Here is a 21,499-nt window from a genome sequence, read left to right as displayed (position 1 = left end):
GGGGGGCACCCCTTAGAGCGCGCGTATATAAATTTGATCCCATGCTATTCGAGATTGTGATCTCCCCGTCTCAAAAGTTTTTCTTGGACGATGACTAGGGTGATTCCTAGCATCGAGAGGTAGGATGGGTGTGTACCGGTTAGGTGTGTTTTCTTCTGAAATACCGTAAACGGAACTAGTCCTTCGTGACTACGGAAATCCGTTGACTGTGGGAAAAATTTTGTACAAACTCTGCAGAGTCATATATTCCTCCAAATCATCTCTTCCATGTCAAGTTTCGTTCCTTCTTATCCTAATCAATTGTCAGCTTTGATGACAGAGACTCCGGTGAATCGCATGAGTGCTAAGTCCGGTTAAATGATCACTCCTGTGGATGGACTAACCCGTTTGTTTTCATGAATTGAATGTTTATTATGAGTATTATTTACTTGTGAATAAAAGCCCTTTATGTGATGTCGCTCAGACGTCCGACTGTGGCATTTCTTTTTAAAGCCCTTTCTGCAATGTCGCTCAGACGTCCGACTGTGGCATTTCTTTTTAAAGCCCTTTCTGCGATGTCGCTCAGACGTCCGACTGTGGCATTTCTTTTTAAAAGCCCTTTCTGCGATGTCGCTCAGACGTCCGACTGTGGCATTTCTTTTAAAGCCCTTTATGTGATGTCGCTCAGACGTCCGACTGTGGCATTTCTTTTAAAGCCCTTTATGTGATGTTGCTCAGACGTCCGACTGTGGCATTTCTTTTAAAGCCCTTTCTGCGATGTCGCTCAGACGTCCGACTGTGGCATTTCTTTTAAAGCCCTTTATGTGGTGTCGCTAAGATGCCCGACTGTGGCATCATTTTCCTTATTTTTATTTGTTCACCTTTCGAGGCGTCGCTTCAGACACCCGATCGGTCCTTATTTATGTTCTGTGGAATTTCAGGCGGACTACCGCCGTTTTCCCTTTTTACTTACCCGTTATGCCAGTTTTATTTATTGTGCATTAAGGAATTAATCATGTTGCATCCATGCATGCATTTGTTATATCTTACGTCCGAACTGTCTTGCGAGTACTTTCAAAGTACTCACTGGCTTGTTGATTTGGCCAGATGCTGACGAAGGCGATCTCATGGATGAAGAGTTCGATAGCGAGCCCGACACTTAGAGGAGTCCCAGTCAGTCTTGTGCGACCCTGGATTTGGCCACTGTTTTATATCCGCTTCCGCTACCAAATAAATTCTTCGAGCCTCTCCTCGACGCTCGATGAGATGACAGACGTAGAGTCTTGTATTTCTCTCCCTGCTGTGTTTTTCCACCACCAGCCTATCCTTGAGTCAGTAGTATGTCTCCACACCACTGTGTTCTGTCCGCCATTATGTATGATTATTGGCGTGCTTGTAATAATTTGGTTGAGCAACCGTAGTTCGACCCTGTAATATATTTTATGCTACTGGCTTATTGTATCAAGAATTTGTCTGCCAGTGTGGAGGATTTCTCTCATACTGGACTTAAAAGATTGGTTTTTCAATAAATATTTTTATTGGAAAACCGGTCGTGACATCACCTAGGTTTGTTATCGAAGTCACCGAGTATAATTACATTCCTCTGTACTGTTTCAATGGAATCCTTTTGAATTTTTTTGCCCTAACCAAATCCCCTCCCGGTGCCATTACACAGCACACAATATCGAAGGTCAAGCGGGAAACGTTGTACGAGTGCATGAAATTGCAGGGCAATTTCTCACCCCATGCACGTGATGCCCTGTGGCGCCTTGTTGCATCATCGGACAATATATTTGAGAAAGATTGACTCAGCAAAATCTACCGGTTGGCATGGAGCTATCCTTATGTTCTTTTATCACTTTACACCCTATATATTTGTCTACTTATTTCATCGTAGCAAATGTATGCACCAATGTCATGGTTACTATCTGTCATTTCAGTTTTATCGTGATGCGACAATCATTAGCTGCTACTAAACTTCTTATGATGTGTCTGAACAAATCTACATTTTTTTATTTTTGCATATCCACATCATGTCCCCCCCCCCCCCCCCCCTCCCCCCCAATCATCCCCGGTCCTCATATGTACAATGAGAGGAGGAGCACATGCCATGCCCATCTTCTCACATACATGGACGCGTGTGCCATTTTACATCTTATTACCAGCTCGAAATAGCTAGCTCGTTCAATCAAAACCTCACGGTACAGAAGGACCCATCGGCCATTTTAGCCACATTGTATGTATGCATTTAGCACCGGGCGACAATTCAACTCACATATCTCAGCACATGCCCTGTTCGATATATTTAAATTTATAGTTATCCCGGGTTGCTACAAATATGCCGAGACAAATAACCATGCAGCCTGCGATAGGAACACTTGACTGTGCTAACATTGTCATCCCTGGTTTTCCAGTCGCCATCTAATCGACACCCTAGTCGTTATTTTCCCATTAGTTCTAAAGCTTCACCCACACTTTGCCCCGCCATGTTTCGCCATGATGTAGACATGCTATGTCAGAGGCATACCCATATTGCATTATGCCATAGTAATGCAAAATCGTAATTCATCAATTGCATATTGTACTACATAATCAGTTTACGCACAAACCAAACATCATAGAAATGCTAGCACACAACAGTATGGTTCAAAATTAATTGTCGGAGTCCACAATTACGTCTTACACAATGAACAGTCTAAACATGACTGTCTTCTCACATAAATGTCACAAACAGGTTTGGCTTGAACTAGTACATGGCATACAGGAAGTGAACACAATCACTTACACACCACTTTAGTTGGGGGCGCAAGCTAAATTGTGTGAATTCTCGACGCCGTGATGTCTTCAGTCTTCTAGTGCCGGGCAGAAGTCAAATGGCAATCCTACATACGCGATTCATCTAGTAATAACTTAGTCATATCAGAAGGAGGGTGCAAGATAAATTGCAACCTTTATCGGCACCAACTTGTCTTCAGTTTTCATGGGCTGGTCAACCGTTCGAACCATTACCACACCACATACACGTGGGGAGGCAACTAACATTCACGGTTGTCCTCATATTCAAACAGGATTCTTACTCATCGCGCAAATACTGTTCCAAAATGCGCCCTCTCATCTTGTAGCTTTCTAGAATGGCAAGACTTTCTCAAGCATGAAATCTGGGAGCTCTCCCATGTTCCCCCTCATGGAGATAACTTCATATGCAATTGACTGCCGCAGGTAGTTAAGGCGCGCCTGGACATAATGAACATGACAATTAGGCACGCTCGACTAGATGTTTAGAGAGTTGAACCAAGGATTCAATATATTTGTGTGGTATAATTCTCGCCGGGGTTAGCACATTCTGAAGATATAGGCCAGTGTAATTCCTACTGTAGTTTACAACGTGCAGCCAGCTGTCCTCTCTGCATTGTCCATCATCACATCAAATCAGTCAGACTGTTAAACATGGACAGTAAATAAATATCGACATTTAGAATGATTGCATTTTGAACATACATCTCACAGCTTTCATGCATGTTCACATTGTAGTTGATTGTCCACCCCTGAGCAGGGATGTACCATCCAGGGATATTCTCATGTATGCAGCGCCGAAGTCCTGCTAGAATGAAGTTTGCATTGTCTTCATGCTTGTACTGCATCTCTGACATTGGCTCTGAAGTCTCACAGGGGTCCATGACCAACAATGTCCTCTCCTCGACATCCACGACATATAGTGAGTAGCTATCCATCATTGGAACTGGTAGCATGAGCTGCATATCCGAAGTTATATGTGAGTCTTTTTTATAAATACAAAATGCTAATTATCATGTATGAACATCTGCGGACTACAAAACATCATATATATATATATATGTATGCATTGCGGGTTGATACCTTCTTTGTCCACAGCAGGCGATAGCCGAGCGCCTCATAACTCATCATTGTATTCATGAATTCGAAGTCCAAATCGTATGACCTGTACATGAGAGCAAGCTGCATCATGCTCACGCGATTAATCTCAAACCAACTTAATAAATAATACAAGAGTCATACGGCAGAGGCATTTCTTTAAGTACAGAAGTTTGTACTTGGCTTCAAACAACTACGCTCTAACTACTGCTGATCTAGTTGATACATAGTACACACGACTAATTATTCAGTACAGAAGTCAGATAGAAGGCAAAGGCATCATTGCCTACTCTGTCTCTACTTAGCACAAGAGTAAATCAGGCGTTCAGTCTTGAGCGTTTGGCAATGTGCTCAGTGCTCTCTTCCACGTCGTCATCATCTGGTAAGTACAGCTGCACGCCTTCATCCACCGCCAGCCCCACTTGAGCAGCAGCGGGATCATGCTCCCCGAACCCTTTTGATGCATCAGGGTACCCTTCAATCCCTTGTGCAATGATCTCCTCTGATGGGATATCTTCCTTCCCCAGTTTAGAACTAACCTGCTATGACTGCGAACATAATAGCCATGCATGTAAGCTACAATCTAAGCTAGTATTAGCTGATTTACCATGCCCACCTGCAGAGACAGTGTGGAAATCCCTGAAGTCTCGCTTATCGCAGCCACAGGTTCATCTCCCTGGTTAACTGATGCTTCCCATTCGGCCGCTGCCTACATTTCATGGTCATTCAACTAATAATTATTGTCAGCAGATTTCTAAGTTGGATGTATACTAAGGAAAGGCAATGAACCTGCATCGAGAGGCCACAACCCTTTGAGAATTCCTCACTAGCGGTCACTGAGGACTCATCGTGGGAAAGAACTGAGGCTCTCATGCTGCAACTCCCAAGCCTGAATGGCCCTAGCTGCCCCTTCAGGTAGCAACATTGCCCATTTGTGTTTTGAATTATCCCGCCCGTGTGTTTTGAATTTGAAACGCAAGCCCACCCAGTTGGCTTCAATGCCGACTCCACCAGTTTGCCTACCCCATTTAAACATGTACCTCATGTAGGTTGCAGCAAAGGGATGGCTTCAGTACACGTCCCATGCACACAAATTTGAATGCCACACCGATTGGCAGCAAATATTATCTAATATTCGTTCATGAACTGATGCCACCTCATTTGTCCGCACAAACATATTCTGAGACGGACAGACAACCACATTAAGTTCAGAAACTAAAGCATAATCTTTGTTTGAAGGAACAACAGATACACTGAAACTCCTCAGCTGCATATTCAGGAAAATTCAGTTTTTGCACTTGAGACACACAAATAGATTTCAGTTACACTTAAAAGAAAAGCAACTACTGTTTCATTTTTAGCTCCTCCATAAAAAAAACACTCATCGCTCATATATAAATTATCGCAGCCTAAGTTCCGCTGCCTTATGACAGTTATTCCTGTGATGTCCTTCAACCCACAATTCTTGCATCTCGCCGGCTTATGTGGTTGCTTTGGTAAATCCCCTCGTTTAGGGCAGGTTGTTCTCTTATGTCCTTGCTGCCTGCATATGCCGCAAAATCTAGTTCTCTTACTTAAACCCTCATATGGAGCCTTCTCCCTACTGCTCGTCGGCCTTCCAACTTGCTTCCGCTTTGCTGGTGCTAGAAGGTTATCCAGCCTAGTCACAGACACATTAGCTGATATGTTGTCATCATTTCCGATGATCATTTGTGTACCTTCTCCTGCATCGAATGCATCGGCATCTGCCTCAATCCTACTCGGAACGACGTCTGCTTCAACCCCACTCGGAACCATATTATTACCTGCCAACCTGTCTTCCAATCCTAGGCCATCTCTGACCTCTGTGAGTGGCTTCATTTCGGCCGCACATTGGTTGAATAGTGTAGTCAATCGCTCGTATGCTGCCACACTTGAGTCACCCATCCTAACAAGTTCCATGTCTTGCATATACATGTTGAAATGCCAGAAACTAAATGGATTTCCCTGGGCATTGTCTTTCTGGTACTGCGTTAGGTGGGCTGGAAGTATATCTCTCGCGTCCCTTGTCCACCTTTTCACAATGTGCTTATTTGGGATTTCTGTCACTCGAATGAAGTCGAGCACCTGCATTAACGAAAACTTAAAATCATATAGCCATGAACATAAATTCTATGTCATGCATACAAGCCCAATGAGCATTCTCTGTGCCCAGGACATGTACATTACCTTAAGGATATGGCTGCACAGCAGGCCCATGTGTGCAAATTGCCCGCACTCACAGTCAAACTCCTCACCTCCTTCAACCACCGTGACCTTGTATGAGGTTCGGCACCATTTCTCCCTCCTTGCAGCATCAGTATGTATTGCCACGTACTCTTTGCCTTTCTCAATCTCTTCCACCTGATATGCACCACACTCATATAATATGTGGCCAAATTTCTCAAACATCACCCTCGTGTAAATCTTCCGAGCATGTCTCTCAGTCGCCAGATTTGCTCTCATAAGAGGCCTTCCCTGACAAACAACGCATCAACAAGTAATTAGTTAGCTCATCATACATAAAACCTGAAACAATAATATTGAAAATTTGTATTTCATTCAACCCTTACAATTTTTGTCCGCTTCTCCTCATAATTCTCTTCTGATTCCCTATCAAAAATCAAACTCATGTATTTCCTCACGAAGATATGCATTGGACACCCAGGTGGCACATAGTTCTTCAACATGTGGTTTGCGCTTTCACTCCGCTGCGTACTAGTCATCTTTGCACAAAAAACTCCCTTAAAATACGGCTTTTCCCATTTGTGTCATATCTCGTACAAATTAGTCATGTAGTCATGACTTTGCAGGTTGTATTTCTCTATTAGGTACTTCCATCCTTCCTCGAATTCATCTACTGTTAGCATGTGGTTCACAACCTTATGGAACTCTGGTCAGAAATCACTCTTCTTTGAGTACAAAGGACCTAATGACTCCTTTGCCTTCTTTAGCACATGCCACTTGCACCATCGGTGAGCCGTGTCTGGCATCACATTTTGTATGGCAACTTCCATCGCCCTGTTCTGATCGATAATCCATACCATCGATGTTCATTAGTATTTCCTGCTATCCACCTCAGAAAAGTACTGCAAAAAAATAACTTCGGGACCATCTTACCAGTTAGGATGGTCTGCGGTGCACTACCCCCCATTATCCTAACAAACTCTGAAAATACCCACTCAAATGTCTCAACTGTCTCATGCCTCACAAGCACACCAGCTAATATGATGCTCTGGAAATGGTTGTTGACACCAACAAACAACCCAAAGGGCATGTCATACAAGTTTGTCCTGTAAGTCGTGTCAAAAGTAATGACATCCCCAAAGAAATTGTACTGCAGGCGGCTGTTACCGGTTCCCACATCAGGTTGTTGATTCAACCCTCGTTGTCTGCTTGAACCCGGTAGGTAAACTGTGGATCGTTTGAGCACAGATCATGGAATACTTCCATTGTTTTTCTCACATCATCTTCTAATTGCTAACGGAAAATCTGGCCACACAAATTTCTCAATGCTCTTTTCATGAACAGCACATTCTCCATCTTCCTGAAGAAGCTGCCTACAATGTTGTACACCTTAGCAAGGTTGACATTATTTTGTCGGAGCTGCTTCACTAGGTCCCTGCTGTAAACATCAATATGCTTGTGTGACGGCCAGTGTATTGTCTGTCCATAAGTTTGGGAGAGTGCATGATTGTGACCATCTCGATGTTCTGCTATGTACCATCCATTGTCCTTTGACCGAAGTAATCTTATGAGTGCTGGGCATTCACACCGGCAGGAACGAGTATTTTCAACAATTGGCTTCCCCTAACAAATCAAACAAGTAAGTCAGAATACATATTCAAGGATTTTCATTACTGATTGTTATTAATAGATGGTACAGATCTTTCAGTCTATGATTTTCCTTACCGCGCAACCGCAAACTATCTCTTGCATACACTTATTCCTGCTAACATTAAGCCTGCTCTTTCCATATCGTATTCCAAATCCCTTCTCCCATGAATACAGACTATAAAAGTCATAAGCTTCTCTGAGTGTGTCAAAACTGGTCGCAATCTTTGGCACCATAACCACATCCCCTGGATGCTCCGCAAATTCCCTCATAGTCTTCTCAAGCGTTGTTATCCGGTCTACACAAGGAGGCCTTCCTGGAGCAGCAGCACCAACTCGAACTCTGTCCAGTCAGATCAACGAATGAATGACATGTGAGCTTCAGGTACAACATATGTTTTTCAAATTACAAACCATAACATAATCTAAGCAACTGTGATCTTAACAATCTGCAGGTCAAATTATATATCCACTAAGACATATATGCAACCTACCAATACGACCAGATACAACCAGATATATATCTATTCATAGATCAAACTAGTTTTCAGAGCAAACTTCAGTTACACTGTCTATTAGACAGTTACAGGTCGCATTTCCGACAGTACAAATTTATGTTCAAAGCCACATATGAATTACTTTACAGATGCCAAGCAGTAGTACCTTTGCGTCCACCCTGGTGTTTTCATGTAAATTTGTTCAATTGAGTGCTCGGAGCACTAACCCATCTCCTCGCCAGCTGCCTGCGCCGGGCAGATCTGCCCATCAGCACTTGAAGCTGCAGGGGCCGCTTCCTGAACCCCGGCAACCGCGGGAACTGGGAACCGCACTGGCTCCATTGCCCCGTTGTTATCATTCACCTCTTCCAGGAGTGTTCTTATCAATCGACGAGCATTTGAAAACACCGAATCTAGATCAGTCCACAAAGAAACAGTAAAAAGAGTCGCACATGTTTGTCTAAGCAGAAGATCCGTACCTGTTTATAGGCTGAAGTAGGAACTCCATAGTCGCCGGAGGCTGTCTCAGGTGGCCGCGCCGCCCAGTTCCCGCCGCCGGAGTCAATATCTCCTCCTCGAGTCCGATGGTAGTGATAGCCAAATCCAACCTGCCTCCGCTAAGCAGCCACCGTCCCAACTACTGAAATAAGTGCGAGCTCTGCCGCCGCTAGCGGAAAGAACAGCACCTGATCCACGGATCAGGACGACGGCTGGAAGCTCGAGCCACGACTCACCCGTGCTCAGGCGACGGCGTGCATTCCTCCGTCCATGATGCCCCAGTTGTCAGACGAGTATTTCGACTTATATCTAATTTTCCCTTATGAGATGTGGACCCGCCTATCCTCAATAGCATTGAATGCAGCGAATCTCATAGCAATCCTGGACGACTCTGATTCCGAGCTCCGGTGAGCTCGCCATCACATACTCCGCGTTCGCGGCAAATGATATTCTTTGAGTTTACGGGAAAAAAGCCCTACTTAGTGGCTGAATTTGAGGGTCCTCTAGGCCTTCTCCGCAAGCAAAAAGTATTTTCTAGATTCCCACGCTCATCGCTAGCATTTTGAATACTATTGGGTTTGAAACGGAATCCAAATGACAAAGTTATGATTGTTTTAGTGAACAGCGGTCATTAATATGGAATTCCTTGAAAGAAATTCATTTTCTCATGACACGTTGTAGCGCCCCGCCCCAAAATTGTGTGTCCTCCATAATGGAGATATTGTTTCCAAATATATATTAACCGATCCCAGGAATGCCCTCCTATTATTGGCTGTCACACACGTACATACGTTATGGCATGCCACAAGGCAAAAACAAGGAGAATAAGGCTTTTAGTCGTGTTATTTTCTTGAATTACAACCAAATACGATTTCCAAATCATAGAGCATGTGCAGACTGGAACGGTTGACCATACCAGGCGGACTAATGTTCATACTCACCATAATCTCTCGGATTTCCTTCCAAAAGTGCCAATGGGTTTAGAAACTTGTTTGAAAAGAAGGGGCAAATGATGTTCTTTGACTTTTAGGGGCCAAAAGTCTTGCTTAGGGGCCAAATTTGAGGGTCCTTCTGGCCTCCTATGCAAGCCAGAAGTATTTTCTAGATTCCCACACTCATCGCACGAATTTGGAGTAATTGTGAGTCCAAAATGGACTCCGAATGACGAAGTTATGACCGTTTACTTGAACACCGGTGATGAGGATATCAATACCATTTGTTACACCCATAGCTCCTACTACTATACATACTGGACCAATTACTAGAGCTCACGCACGCCAATTAAATTATCAGGTACTTTCGTTTCTTAGTAATGATTCTAATGTTCATGAGAATATGATACTGCCTAAATTGGATACATTTGTTTTGCTTACAAATGAAGGGCCTGGCATGGATAAGGGGGATGAACGCTGGAGCAAGACCAAGCATGGAGATGATGGCATGCACAAGGGGATCAAGAACGAAATTACAAGTGATGATTTCAGGACTTTGAAGCCACCATAAGGAGTGCATGAATCCTTGGACGAAATAACAAGATGCCACTTCATAAATTTCATCCAGAGGCTATTCTAGGTGCTGCATCACCTTATTATTGGGCCAGGCCCATGTATTTTCAAAATACTTAAGTATAGGCTGTTTTTAGAGTCTGTATGTGTGGGGAAACAAGAGTTAGGTTGGTTTCGGACCCCTCCTCCAAGGGCCACGAAATTCCCCCCTCTACCTCCGTATATATAGCCCCTTAGCGCCTCGTTTAGACTTTGGGTTTTTTTAGATTGAAGTTCGCCATAGCTGCAACTTCGCGTACTTCGTTTGTGTTCAACAACCAGACAAAGGCGTCACAGAACCCCACCTTTGATCAATAAAGCTTTCCTCTTATACTCACAATATCCCGATTGCAATCTTAGTTTCTTGCTTGTTCTTCATTTGCTTGCGGGAAACAGACCTTCATGGTCAGGTTGATCGTGCTCCGGCGTGGTCAATAACCTCTCGGAGTTGGTTTAGCGATTGCTAAGGTGTGACGTCCTCGCACGTTCATAGTCGGATCGTCAAAGTCGACTTCCTCCAAATCGATAGGCACCATCTCATTGAAAGAGGGGACACCTTTGCCTCTATCAAGTGGTATCATATTTCCAGGTTGTTCGGTGAGATTTTATAGTTTTTCTAGTTTAGATCGAGTCTGTTCTTCATACCTACAGTCCACGAAAAAGCCAACAAAAAAATTTAGGGTTAGTTCATCATATCTGAAGCAATCTGAGCCTTTGCATAATCTTTTTAGGGTTTTGCATTGTTGAATTTGCGGTTGCATCATCGTGTCTAGTTGCTGGTCTTAGTGTCTAGTCCTTTAGAGTATTGAGTTCTGTTCACAAGTTGTCATGCCTTCGGTGCATCATCATCATCACTGCTGCCATATGCCACCATCGTCTTCACCGCTGCCATATACCACCATCATCGTCACCGCTGCCATATACCACTATCGTCATCACCGCTGCCATATACCACCATCGTCATCACCGCTGCCATATACCACATATCCACCGCCATCACAATAATCCGAGTCCACCTCCATCATGTTCAGACCACCAAACACATGCAAAACTAGTGAAAGCACAGACAACAGCAGGAACACGTCGCTCCTTGGGATATTGTAAACATGTAAAATGTTGTTTAGTTTCTAACTCCCAGGTAAGATATATATCAAGAACATATCTACCCTCAAATTGTGGAATATTCAACTTCATCTTAGGAAAAAGGTCATGATCCCATACCTCAGGTGGTGGTGCAGCCCTACTATTGCGATGATATACCTGAGGACGACCTGGTGGTGGTGGTGCTGGTGATTGCTTGTAGTTCTAATTTTTATCAACCTCATCCTCGTAATGGTCCTCCACCTCTGCAGTAGCAGCAAGAGCTACATAAGCATAAAAAGCGGCACCAGAATTTTGCCCAGGGTCAACGGGAATGCGTTGTACTCGTCCCACTTGATTTGGAAGGCGACATTGTAAGGGAAGAGGACATTTTGCGAGAGAATGCAAATCTCAGCATGCGATGATTGCTACTGAGGATGGTGGTTATGAGTCTGCTAGTGACTATGATGAGTAGACTTTGGCTCTTATTACAAATGAAGAACACGGTGGAGATGATTCTGATCATGAGACGCAATACATGGCTGCTGAAGATGCTGACAGGTATGAATGTTTAGTTGCTCAATGTGTTTTGAGTGTGCAGGTTACACAAGCTGAGGAAAATCAAAGGCATAATTTGTTCCATACAAAGTGAGTTGTGAAGGAATGTTGATGTAGGGTGGAACCCTATGCTACCGATCTTTCACGAAAGGAGCGGATCCCGCGAAGAACATGAGGAAGAACAGAGAGAAAACACAAGGGGAAACACTCAAGAACAAGTCCAATCACACATCCACTAGACAATCAAACACACAAGATCCACAAGGTACATGAACAACAAAGGGAAAGATACAAGGTAAGGTTCATCTCCATGAGGAGGTCTTGAATCCACGAGGGGATCTTACCGTGAGGGGTCTTGAATCCACGGTGGATCTTCTCCGAAGAGGGGCCGTGGTCTCTCTTGTGGAGTAGATCCGTAATGGATGAGCAAAGCTCTATCTCTAATGAGCTACTACTTTGCTAACCCTAGAAAGAAGGTTGAGGAGGTCTATATATAGTCTAGTGGGTGAAGGGGTAAGTGAGGGGGTGAATGGGTACACGGGCCTCGGCCCAAGTCATGCACGCAGGCAAGGGCCGGATGATCCAGATGGGGTCCGGATGATCCGGCTCCCCCGAGCAGATTCTGCAAGGTACGGCCGTCGCGGTGTATGGATTACCCGGATGATCCGGGGGTCGGCCTGGATGATCTGGCTGAGCCCAGATGATCCGGACGGAGGCCCAGACGTTCGGCCTGACTTCAGCAGCCGCTCCGTCTTCTTCTCCTTTCTTCCGTCTTCTCTTCCACGCTTCCCTCGCGGATAGTGTAGTCGTTCCTGGCGCTTGCACTCCTCCTCGACATCCGTGAAGCTCCGACAAATACCTATGCATGCACACGGGAGAAGTGTCAAGTAGTATACCATCCTCGAGGGGGTCAAGTGAGCACGTGAAAAGAAGATGATTCACCTTTGTGTATGTGAAGTAGATGTCGCACGTGTCACTTTCCAAACAGACTCTTGACATGGTGATGTCCGTAGGATGCTCCGCATCATCCTCTCCCCCTTGGGATAGATCTGACCTCGGATCGAAATCCAAATCACCATGGGAAAGAGATGGCATCTATAACATCCCAAATTTTCAATTTGGAATGTTATACATTAGATCATCACTGCATATCATATTTTTATTTGCTCTTGTCCCGATCCAGAAATTCTACGCAACTCAAGGACCCACGGAGAGAGTTGGGGATTTCGTTATTTTCATATTTGGGCTTTCTCAAATTTTGAAAATAGGATCATTTGATTTTATTTATTTTATCTTCAATTATTTCTATTGTACAAATATAAGAGAGGGAACAAAATGACTTTCCAAAAATAAAGAAATATTGAAGATTTAATAAAAAATCAAATAAGATTTTATTTTGGAGTTTTTGGCTAGTTTATTTGAATTTAGGAAAAATTGCATGTTTTTCAAAACTGCATTTTAGGGCCAAGAAAATGTTCATCTCGTTCTAAATATTTTATTTAGGTGGTGAAATTTTATTTTGGTATTTTTAGAATTTTATTTTATTTTCTAGAATTTTTCTTAGTTTCGGTGGAATTGTTTTTTTAAAGTACCGCGCGCCCGACTGGGCTGAAGGCCCAGCCGAGCCAGGCCAGGCCCGCGCCCGCCACCGCCTTCCCCGCGGGAGACCGCACCGCCGCCGCAGCCGAGTCCGGCCGGGGCACGCCTCCCGAGGCCGACCTCAACCCGTCGCCCCCTTCCCCAAGCCACGCCACCCCCTCTCATAAATACCCCGCCGCCGCCTCACCCCGCCACCTCGACCCGCCCCGCCTCCCGCAGCCGCCGCCCGCCGCCGCTTGCCGCGCCGCTCGCCGCCTCCTGCCACGCCGCCCCACCCTGCCGGAGCCCCGAGACGCCGGAGTCCGACAAGGTAGCCGCACCGTTCGCCGCCGGTTTTCCGAAGAAAACCGATCCGTTTTTTTGAAAACCCTAGGGTTTATTTTTATTTTATTAGATCGGTTTTATCGGTTCTTTTATTTAGCGAGTGTTCGCTCGTTCATTCGTTTTAACGGACGAGTTGACCGTTTAGTTTCAGATAACTAACATTCGTTCGTTAATATGTTCGTCAGTTTTCTCTTTTTCTTGGATTTTCCGCTATTATTTCTGATCCCGATTTGTGATCCGATTTTCGTTTTAGTTTAACTTTTTGCTCGTTTATCGGAATCAGGCAATTCAAGCGCCTAGAGTTTCTGTCTCGAAACCCTCTTTCCGTTTAACCAACTCAAACAAGTTTTTGCTTCTATAAAATTTGACTTAGGTCCAGATTAGTAATCGAAGCTTGTTTTCTTTCGCCGTTTGACTTTCGTTGTTTCGTTCGATTTGTTTCTTTTTGCAAAGCGGATTTCTTAAGTTGAACTTTCTGGTTAGATATCTTATTTGAGTTTTACCTGTGCATTAGATGGGTACTTATTGTATGCTTGTTTTTTTATTTGCGTTAGAGTACCCAGAGTGCGCTGCTTGCTACTTCGAATATCCAGGTTTCGCGGATCATCGGCAAGGCAAGTAACACTTTGATAATACCTCTTACTACCCAGTTTAATTGCGTTAGATCAATCCTCAAACAATTGCATGGTTAGGATCTGAATAAATTGTGGGTTGGGAAGTAGATGAGGTCACACCTATTACCTGTTTTATTATCAAACCCTGGGAGTTACTTCTACGTTTGCTTATGCCATGCTATGCTTGTAGACGTGGATTGGGTTTGAGTGTATCCATGACAGATGTGAGAATGTTAATTAATGGTTCAACTTAAGGTGGCAACTTTAATACACATCTGGCTGGATTGAGGCACCTGGGTATTCCAGCGATTGCTTGTGTTTTCTTTATGGACCGCCACCCAGGCTCAAAGGGATCATGAGATTATTCATACTATAAACTTCTGTGTGCAGCCACAAGCTAGTATGGGCTCTAGCATAGTTGATTAAGTCGTGCGAACTATTAAAGTGGTAGACTAGCGGATGTAGGGGAAAGTAGGTGTAACGGTCTACCCGACCGTAATGTGCTAGCGCTTCTGAAAGACTATGTCTCGGTCATCCGTTTCTCAAACACCATGCAGTGCGAGAATTCCAACTGAGGAGATTGAGTCTTGTGGGAAAAAGTGCGCAAAACTCTGCAGAGTGTATAAACTAATCATGATTAGCCGTGTCCCCGGTTATGGACGTCTTGAGTATCTAGTACTTCGATTATCATGTGAATCTCATCATGTGACTTTAATTAATTTTGTTGGGTTTTAATGATGATGTTGAATTGGGATTGAGAGGGTGTGTACGCTCTCAATGTTTAACAACTACCATGATAGTTAAATAAAACTTATTCCTTTGTAGTAGGGAAAAATTGGCTTTACGCAAAATGTAACCATAGAGCTTTCCACCAGCTAGATATGCATGTAGTGATAGCATTTTTCTATTCTTGCTCTACTGTGTTAGTTTGCCAGCATATTCCATGTGCTGACCCATTTTCGGGCTGCAACGTTCATGTTGCAAACTTTTCAGACGACGAGTAAGGAGCCTTAGGTCATGGTTCTATACTTAGTGATGCCGTTGGAGTTGATGGACTCACTTATCTTCCAAGCCTTCCGCTGTTATCGTTATTAGATGGCCTTAAGCCATATTATTTGTAATAAGTTCTCTTTTCAGACACTCGATGTAATAAGTGTGTGATTGCTACTCTGTTATAAATCCTTCAAGTACTGTGCGTGTCAGCATTACTGATCCAAGGATGACACTGATGCATAGAGATCAGACTGTTTGGGGTCTGTGTCTACAAGATGGTATCAGAGCACACGCTGACTGTAGGACACGGCCACTAAGATAAAGACCTAGATCACCAGTCTCTTCTCATTTCTGACTTCTCATCTTTTCTACTCTTTTAGGATGGAGGATGGAAGGAACAAGTTCACGCAACTGGATGAAGATACACCCTTTGGACGCCACCTGAAGGAAGTCACTAAGTACCTGAACATCGGAGTACCAAGCTTCACCAGGACCTACAACGCCACTTTACCCGAAGAGGAGCGCTGGATGATTCAATTTCAAGTTCCAGGAAGGACGTTCGCGCCAGTCACCTAGCCCATAGAGTTTTCCTTTGATGCACCAACCTGGAGTCTAGGAAAGAGGATGGCAGCCCACATCACCATGGGACGTATTGGAGAAATTTAACGCAGTGATCTCAAGGATACTATCTACCAGATTTTTGGGCATCGAGATGAGCAATGGGAGATGATCAGCACCAGGAAGGATAGATCAATCACAGCTTTTATCCAGGAGTTAAACCAGCACATTCGACGTCAGGAGAACCAGATGTGCGCAGGCATGATAGATCTAAAGAAGGCGATGACAAGAATCACGGAGCTGGAGGAAGAACTCAAGGCTACACGTGAAGATTATGTGGAGGAAATCGTCGTAGTAGTGGAGAAGAATGACGACCTGATTAAGCAGATCGGAATATTCATGGGAGACCCCATACCAGTAGAAGAAGACGAAGAACCCAAGGAGATTCGCACGGAAGACTACATCATCATCGACGACACCGACTCTGACATGAGCGATGATGACTATGAAGACGAAGCTGTAGCAGATATCATGGAGTCAGCAATTGAGGAATATTTCTAGTAGACCACCACATCAGTAGTAGTATTCCACCATGTAATTAGAGTAGTCCAAGCACTTTCGTAATGATAGTTCTAGACCGATTGTATGCCCTTGTTTGATTTGAGTGAAGTGATTTAATTTGCATTTACCTCATGTGCATATGGGTAGTGTTTTCTCTCTAGACCTCAATCTATTCTTAATTCTCATCTTTTCTAAACCCTCAGATGCCTCCGAGACGTGAGAATGGATTTGTTTTTCCGCCGGAGCTCACTTAGTTGATCCAGCAGCAGAATGCATTGATGCAGTTGCTAGTCCAGAATCAGAATCAGGGGAACAACAACAACAACAACCCACCACCACCACCTGTTGATCACTTAACCCGTTTCCTTAGACTGAATCCGCTGGTGTTCTCCAGTAGCATCGAGCCTATAGTAGCAGATGATTGGCTCTGCAGGATTGGAAGGGAGTTAACCACTACAGGATGTACTGACACTGAGAAGGTGCGTTTTGCGGCACATCAGATGGATGGACCGGCAGCATCATGGTGGGAGAATGACACTGTCACCTACCCTATAGCCACGGTGACATGGGACCAATTTCAGCAGGCTTTCCGTACAGCCCATGTTTGAGCAGGAGCTATGGCCATGAAGAAGCGTGAGTTTTGCAACTTGCGCCAAGGAGGACGGACAGTTGGCCAATACGTGGATGACTTTAGTAAGTTAGCATGTTATGCCCCGGATGACGTTGCTACGGATGCAGCTAAGCAGGAGAAGTTTCTGGAAGGACTGAATGATGAGTTGAGCATGCAGTTGATGGTAGCAACTTTTAACAACTACCATGAGTTGGTAGATCGTGCTCTTATGATAAAAGGGAAGCAGCAGCAGATTGAGAACCGCAAGAGGAAGTATGGACAAGGGAAATACAATTCAGGAGCTCGGCAGAAGCCACGCTTTACACCGAAATCGGGAGGACATTTTCAGCATACCCATGGAGGAGGGAGTTCACATAATCATAATGGCCCCAAAAATGGTAATGGGAATGGGGGAGAAACGGTCAGAACCATACCAACCCATCAACCCCAGCGAAGAGAGACCTGAGTTAAGTCACTTGTTATAAGTGTCAGAAGACCGGACATTATGCCAATGAATGTCCTGAAGCCCAGAATGAAAATGACAATGGAAGCTCTGGGAAGAAGCCGAACCCTTTCAACAGGGGACAGGTGAACCACGTTAATGTGGAGGAGGTTGAAGCCCAGCCAGATGCAGTAATCGGTAAGATTTTGGTTAAGTCTTTTACTGCAATCGTTCTTTTCGATACTGGTGCATCACATTCATACATATCAAGGGGATTCATGGATAAGTATAAACTGCCCAGCAAGGTTCTTAGAACACCTATGTTAGTAAGCTCACCAGGAGCGGAGTATATAGCCAGTCGAGGATGTTTTCAAGTGCCATTGAGTATAGGTAGGCATGTGTTCCCCTCGGATTTAATCATTTCAGAATCACAAGGTTTGGATGTAATTCTGGGTATGGATTGGCTATCAAAGTATGGAGGAAACATCGATTGCGCCAGTAAGTCGATTTTGCTTACCACCCTGGAAGGGAGAAGGATCAAGTATGTATCACGGCAAGTGCCGAATAGGACTCAAGTAAATTCCTTATCAGGAGTTGTACAGGAGGAGGTACCGGTGGTAAAGGATTTTCCGGATGTATTTCCAGAAGAATTGTCAGGCATGCCACCGGATAGAGACATTGAGTTTTTGATTGAGCTTTTCCCAGGCACATGACCAATATCTAAGAGACCGTATAGAATGCCTGCAAAGGATTTGGAGGAGATTAAGAAGCAGATTAAAGAGTTACTGGATAAGGGATATATTCGCCCAAGTTCGTCACCTTGGGGATCACCTGTACTTCTAGTGGAAAAGAAGGATGGATCGTTAAGGATGGTTGTTGATTATCGAGGATTGAATGAAGTGACGATCAAGAATAAGTACCCACTGCCGATGATCAATGACTTGTTTGACCAATTGCAAGGAGCTAAGGTATTTACCAAGATCAATTTGCGATCAGGATACCACCAGTTGAAGATTCGAGAGCAGGACATACCTCAGACAACTTTTACCACAAGGTATGGGCTGTATGAGTATACCGTTATGTCATTTGGTCTGACTAACGCACCTGCCTATTTTATGAACATGACGAACAAAGTGTTTATGGAGTTTTTTGAGAAGTTCATCGTAGTGTTCATTGATGATATACTGGTTTACTCGAAGAATGAAGAAGAACATAAAGAACATTTGTGTTTGGTACTTGTTAAGCTCAGAGAACATCAGTTATACGCCAAGTTCAGCAAATGTGAGCTTTGGTTGAAGGAAGTGGGATTCCTCGGACATGTTATATCTAGAGAAGGAATAGTTGTAGATCCCACCAAGGTTGTCACTGTGACAAATTGGGAAGCCCTAACAACAGTTGGAGAGATCCGGAGTTTTCTTGGACTCACGGGATACTACCGGAGGTTCATTGAAAATTTCTCGAAGATTGCAAAACCTATGACGGAGTTGTTGAAGAAGGATGCAAATTTCAAATGGACTGAAGAATGTGAGGCCAGTTTCCAGGAGTTGAAGAAACGTTTGGTTACATCGCCAGTGTTGATTCTGCCAGACCAGCGCAAGGATTATGAAGTATATTGCGTCGCTTCACGTCGAGGACTTGGAGTAGTGCTTATGCAGGAGGGAAGAGTTGTTTCATATGCCTCACGACAGCTTAAGCCCCATGAGTTGAATTATGCTACACACGACTTGGAGTTAGCAGCCGTAGTGCACGCCTTAAAGACGTGGAGACATTTTCTAATCGGAAACCATTATGAGGTGTACACGGATCACAAGAGTTTGAAGTACATCTTCACGCAGAAGGAGTTGAATATCAGGCAAAGAAGATGGTTGGAGCTCATCAAGGATTATGATATGAGATTACATTATCATCCCGGAAAGGCTAACGTAGTAGCTGACGCATTGAGGCGCAAGAGCCTTGTCAACACACTAATGACCGGAGAGTTACCAAAGGAGTTAGCCGAGGATCTTTGTGAGCTATGTTTGGAGATAGTTCCGAGAGGCTATGTAGCAGCATTGGAGATTCAGTCTACTCTGATGGATAAGATCAAAGAAGCTCAGAAGACCGACAAGGATATTGCCACCATAAAGGAGAAGATGAGCAATGGAAAAGTTAAAGGATTTCGTGAGGATGAACACGATACCTTATGGTTTGAAGACCGCGTTTATGTGACTAATGACCCGGAGATCACGAAGCTAATTCTGCAAGAGGCCCATGATTCACCGTACTCGATTCACCCAGGAAATACCAAGATGTATTTGGATTTGAAAGACACTTTCTGGTGGACCGGAATGAAGAAGGATATTGCAGAGTATGTAGCAGTTTGTGATGTATGTCAGAGAGTAAAGGCAGAGCATCAGAAGCCAGCAGGATTGCTACAGCCGTTGTCGATACCCGAATGGAAGTGGGATAAGCTAGGCATGGATTTTATCACGGGATTACCCAGGACCCGTTCAGGCTATGACTTGATGTGGGTTCTAGTCGATCGGTTGACGAAGGTAGCTCATTTCATCCCAGTGAAGACCACTTACACCAGTGCTAAGTTGGCAAAGATATACATGACCTGGATCGTATGTCTGCATGGAGTTCCGAGAAGCATTGTATCAGATAGAGGAACCCAGTTTACCTCAAAGTTTTGGAATCAGTTGCATGAAACTTTGGGTACCAGGCTAGAGTTCAGCACAGCTTTTCATCCGCAGACCGATGGACAGATCGAGAGAGTCAATCAGATTTTGGAGGATATGCTGAGAGCTTGTGCGCTAGATTATTGTAACGCCCTTGATGCGGCTATATCTCCCACGTGTCGAAGCACGACTTAGAGGCATAACCGCATTGAAAGCAATGTCGCAAGTGAGGTAATCTTCACACAACCCATGTAATACATAAGGGAAAGAGATACATAGTTGGCTTACAATCGGCACTTCACACAATTACATGAATAAATCATTACATCAACCAGATACAATCAGGTCCGACTACGGAACCAAAATGAAAGAGGACTATCCCAAATGTTACACAGATCCCCGATCGACCCCAACTGGGCTCCACTACTGATCAACTAGAACGGAACAATACAAAGGACAAGATCTTCATCGAGCTCCTCCTTGAGCTCAGTTGCGTCATCCGCACGATTCAACGGCACCTGCAAGCTGGTTTTGGAAGTATCTGTGAGTCACGGGGACTCAGCAATCTCACACCCTCGCAATCAAGACTATTTAAGCTTATGGGTAGCGTAAAAGGTATGAGGTGGAGCTGCAGCAAGCGACTAGCATATATGGTGGCTAACATACGCAAATGAGAGTGAGAAGAGAAGGCAAAAGCACGGTCGAACAACTATGATCAAGAAGTGATCCTAAAACAACCTACGTCAAACATTACTCCAACACCGTGTTCACTTCCCGGACTCCGCCGAGAAGAGACCATCACGGTAACACACGCGGTTGATGTATTTTAATTAAGGTCAACTTCAGGTTTTCTACAACCGGGCATTAACAAATTCCCATCTGCCCATAACCGCGGGCACGGCTTTCGAAAGTTCATAACCCTGCAGGGGTGTCCCAACTTAGCCCATCACAAGCTCTCATGATCAACGAAGGATATTCCTTCTAGCGGGAAGACCCGATCAGACTCGGAATCCCAGTTACAAGACATTTCGACAATGGTCAAACAAGTCCAGCAAGACCGCCCGATGCGCCGACATCCTGATAGGAGCTGCACATATTTCGTTCTCAGGGCAACATCAGATGAACACTACGTACAGCTAAAACCAGCCCTCAAGTTTCCCCGAGGTGGCGCCGCAAGTGGCTCTGTTTCGGACCAACACTTAGACAAGCACTGGCCCGGGGGGGGGGGGTTTAAAATAA

At 44.4% G+C, this 21,499-nt stretch overlaps 1 protein-coding gene across 2 annotated transcripts; it reads right to left on the bottom strand.

The window, feature by feature from the left end:
* Positions 1-5,072: 5,072 nt before the first annotated feature.
* Positions 5,073-9,012, bottom strand: LOC123102867 (protein FAR1-RELATED SEQUENCE 1). 2 transcript variants are annotated; one of them, XM_044524326.1, is made up of 7 exons: positions 8,699-9,009; positions 8,386-8,598; positions 7,801-8,065; positions 7,009-7,698; positions 6,462-6,914; positions 6,079-6,366; positions 5,073-5,976 (listed from the first exon to the last, which is right to left on the bottom strand). In XM_044524326.1, the coding sequence occupies exons 5-7, from the start codon at positions 6,612-6,614 to the stop codon at positions 5,146-5,148; spliced, it is 1,272 nt and encodes a 423-aa protein (XP_044380261.1). In that variant the 5' UTR covers positions 6,615-6,914; positions 7,009-7,698; positions 7,801-8,065; positions 8,386-8,598; positions 8,699-9,009; the 3' UTR covers positions 5,073-5,145. The 2 variants fall into 2 exon arrangements, with proteins under 2 accessions (XP_044380261.1, XP_044380262.1); XM_044524327.1 differs by having other exon boundaries at positions 6,079-6,361; positions 6,462-7,698; positions 8,699-9,012.
* Between the last annotated feature and the right edge of the window lie 12,487 nt (positions 9,013-21,499).

Source organism: Triticum aestivum, chromosome 5A (assembly GCF_018294505.1).
Source record: "Triticum aestivum cultivar Chinese Spring chromosome 5A, IWGSC CS RefSeq v2.1, whole genome shotgun sequence".
Classification (NCBI taxonomy): domain Eukaryota; kingdom Viridiplantae; phylum Streptophyta; class Magnoliopsida; order Poales; family Poaceae; genus Triticum; species Triticum aestivum.
This window is presented reverse-complemented; position numbering and strand designations above follow the sequence as displayed.

What these genes read in the sequence shown, in the direction of transcription:
- LOC123102867 (XM_044524326.1), bottom strand. Translation starts at nt 6,614, where the DNA reads ATGACTAGTACGCAGCGGAGTGAAAGCGCAAACCACATGTTGAAGAAC. An exon ending in AGGAGAAGCGGACAAAAATT is followed by an intron (nt 6,367 to 6,461) that starts GTAAGGGTTGAA and finishes GTTGTTTGTCAG; the next exon opens with GGAAGGCCTCTTATGAGAGC. An exon ending in TGTGCAGCCATATCCTTAAG is followed by an intron (nt 5,977 to 6,078) that starts GTAATGTACATG and finishes TCGTTAATGCAG; the next exon opens with GTGCTCGACTTCATTCGAGT.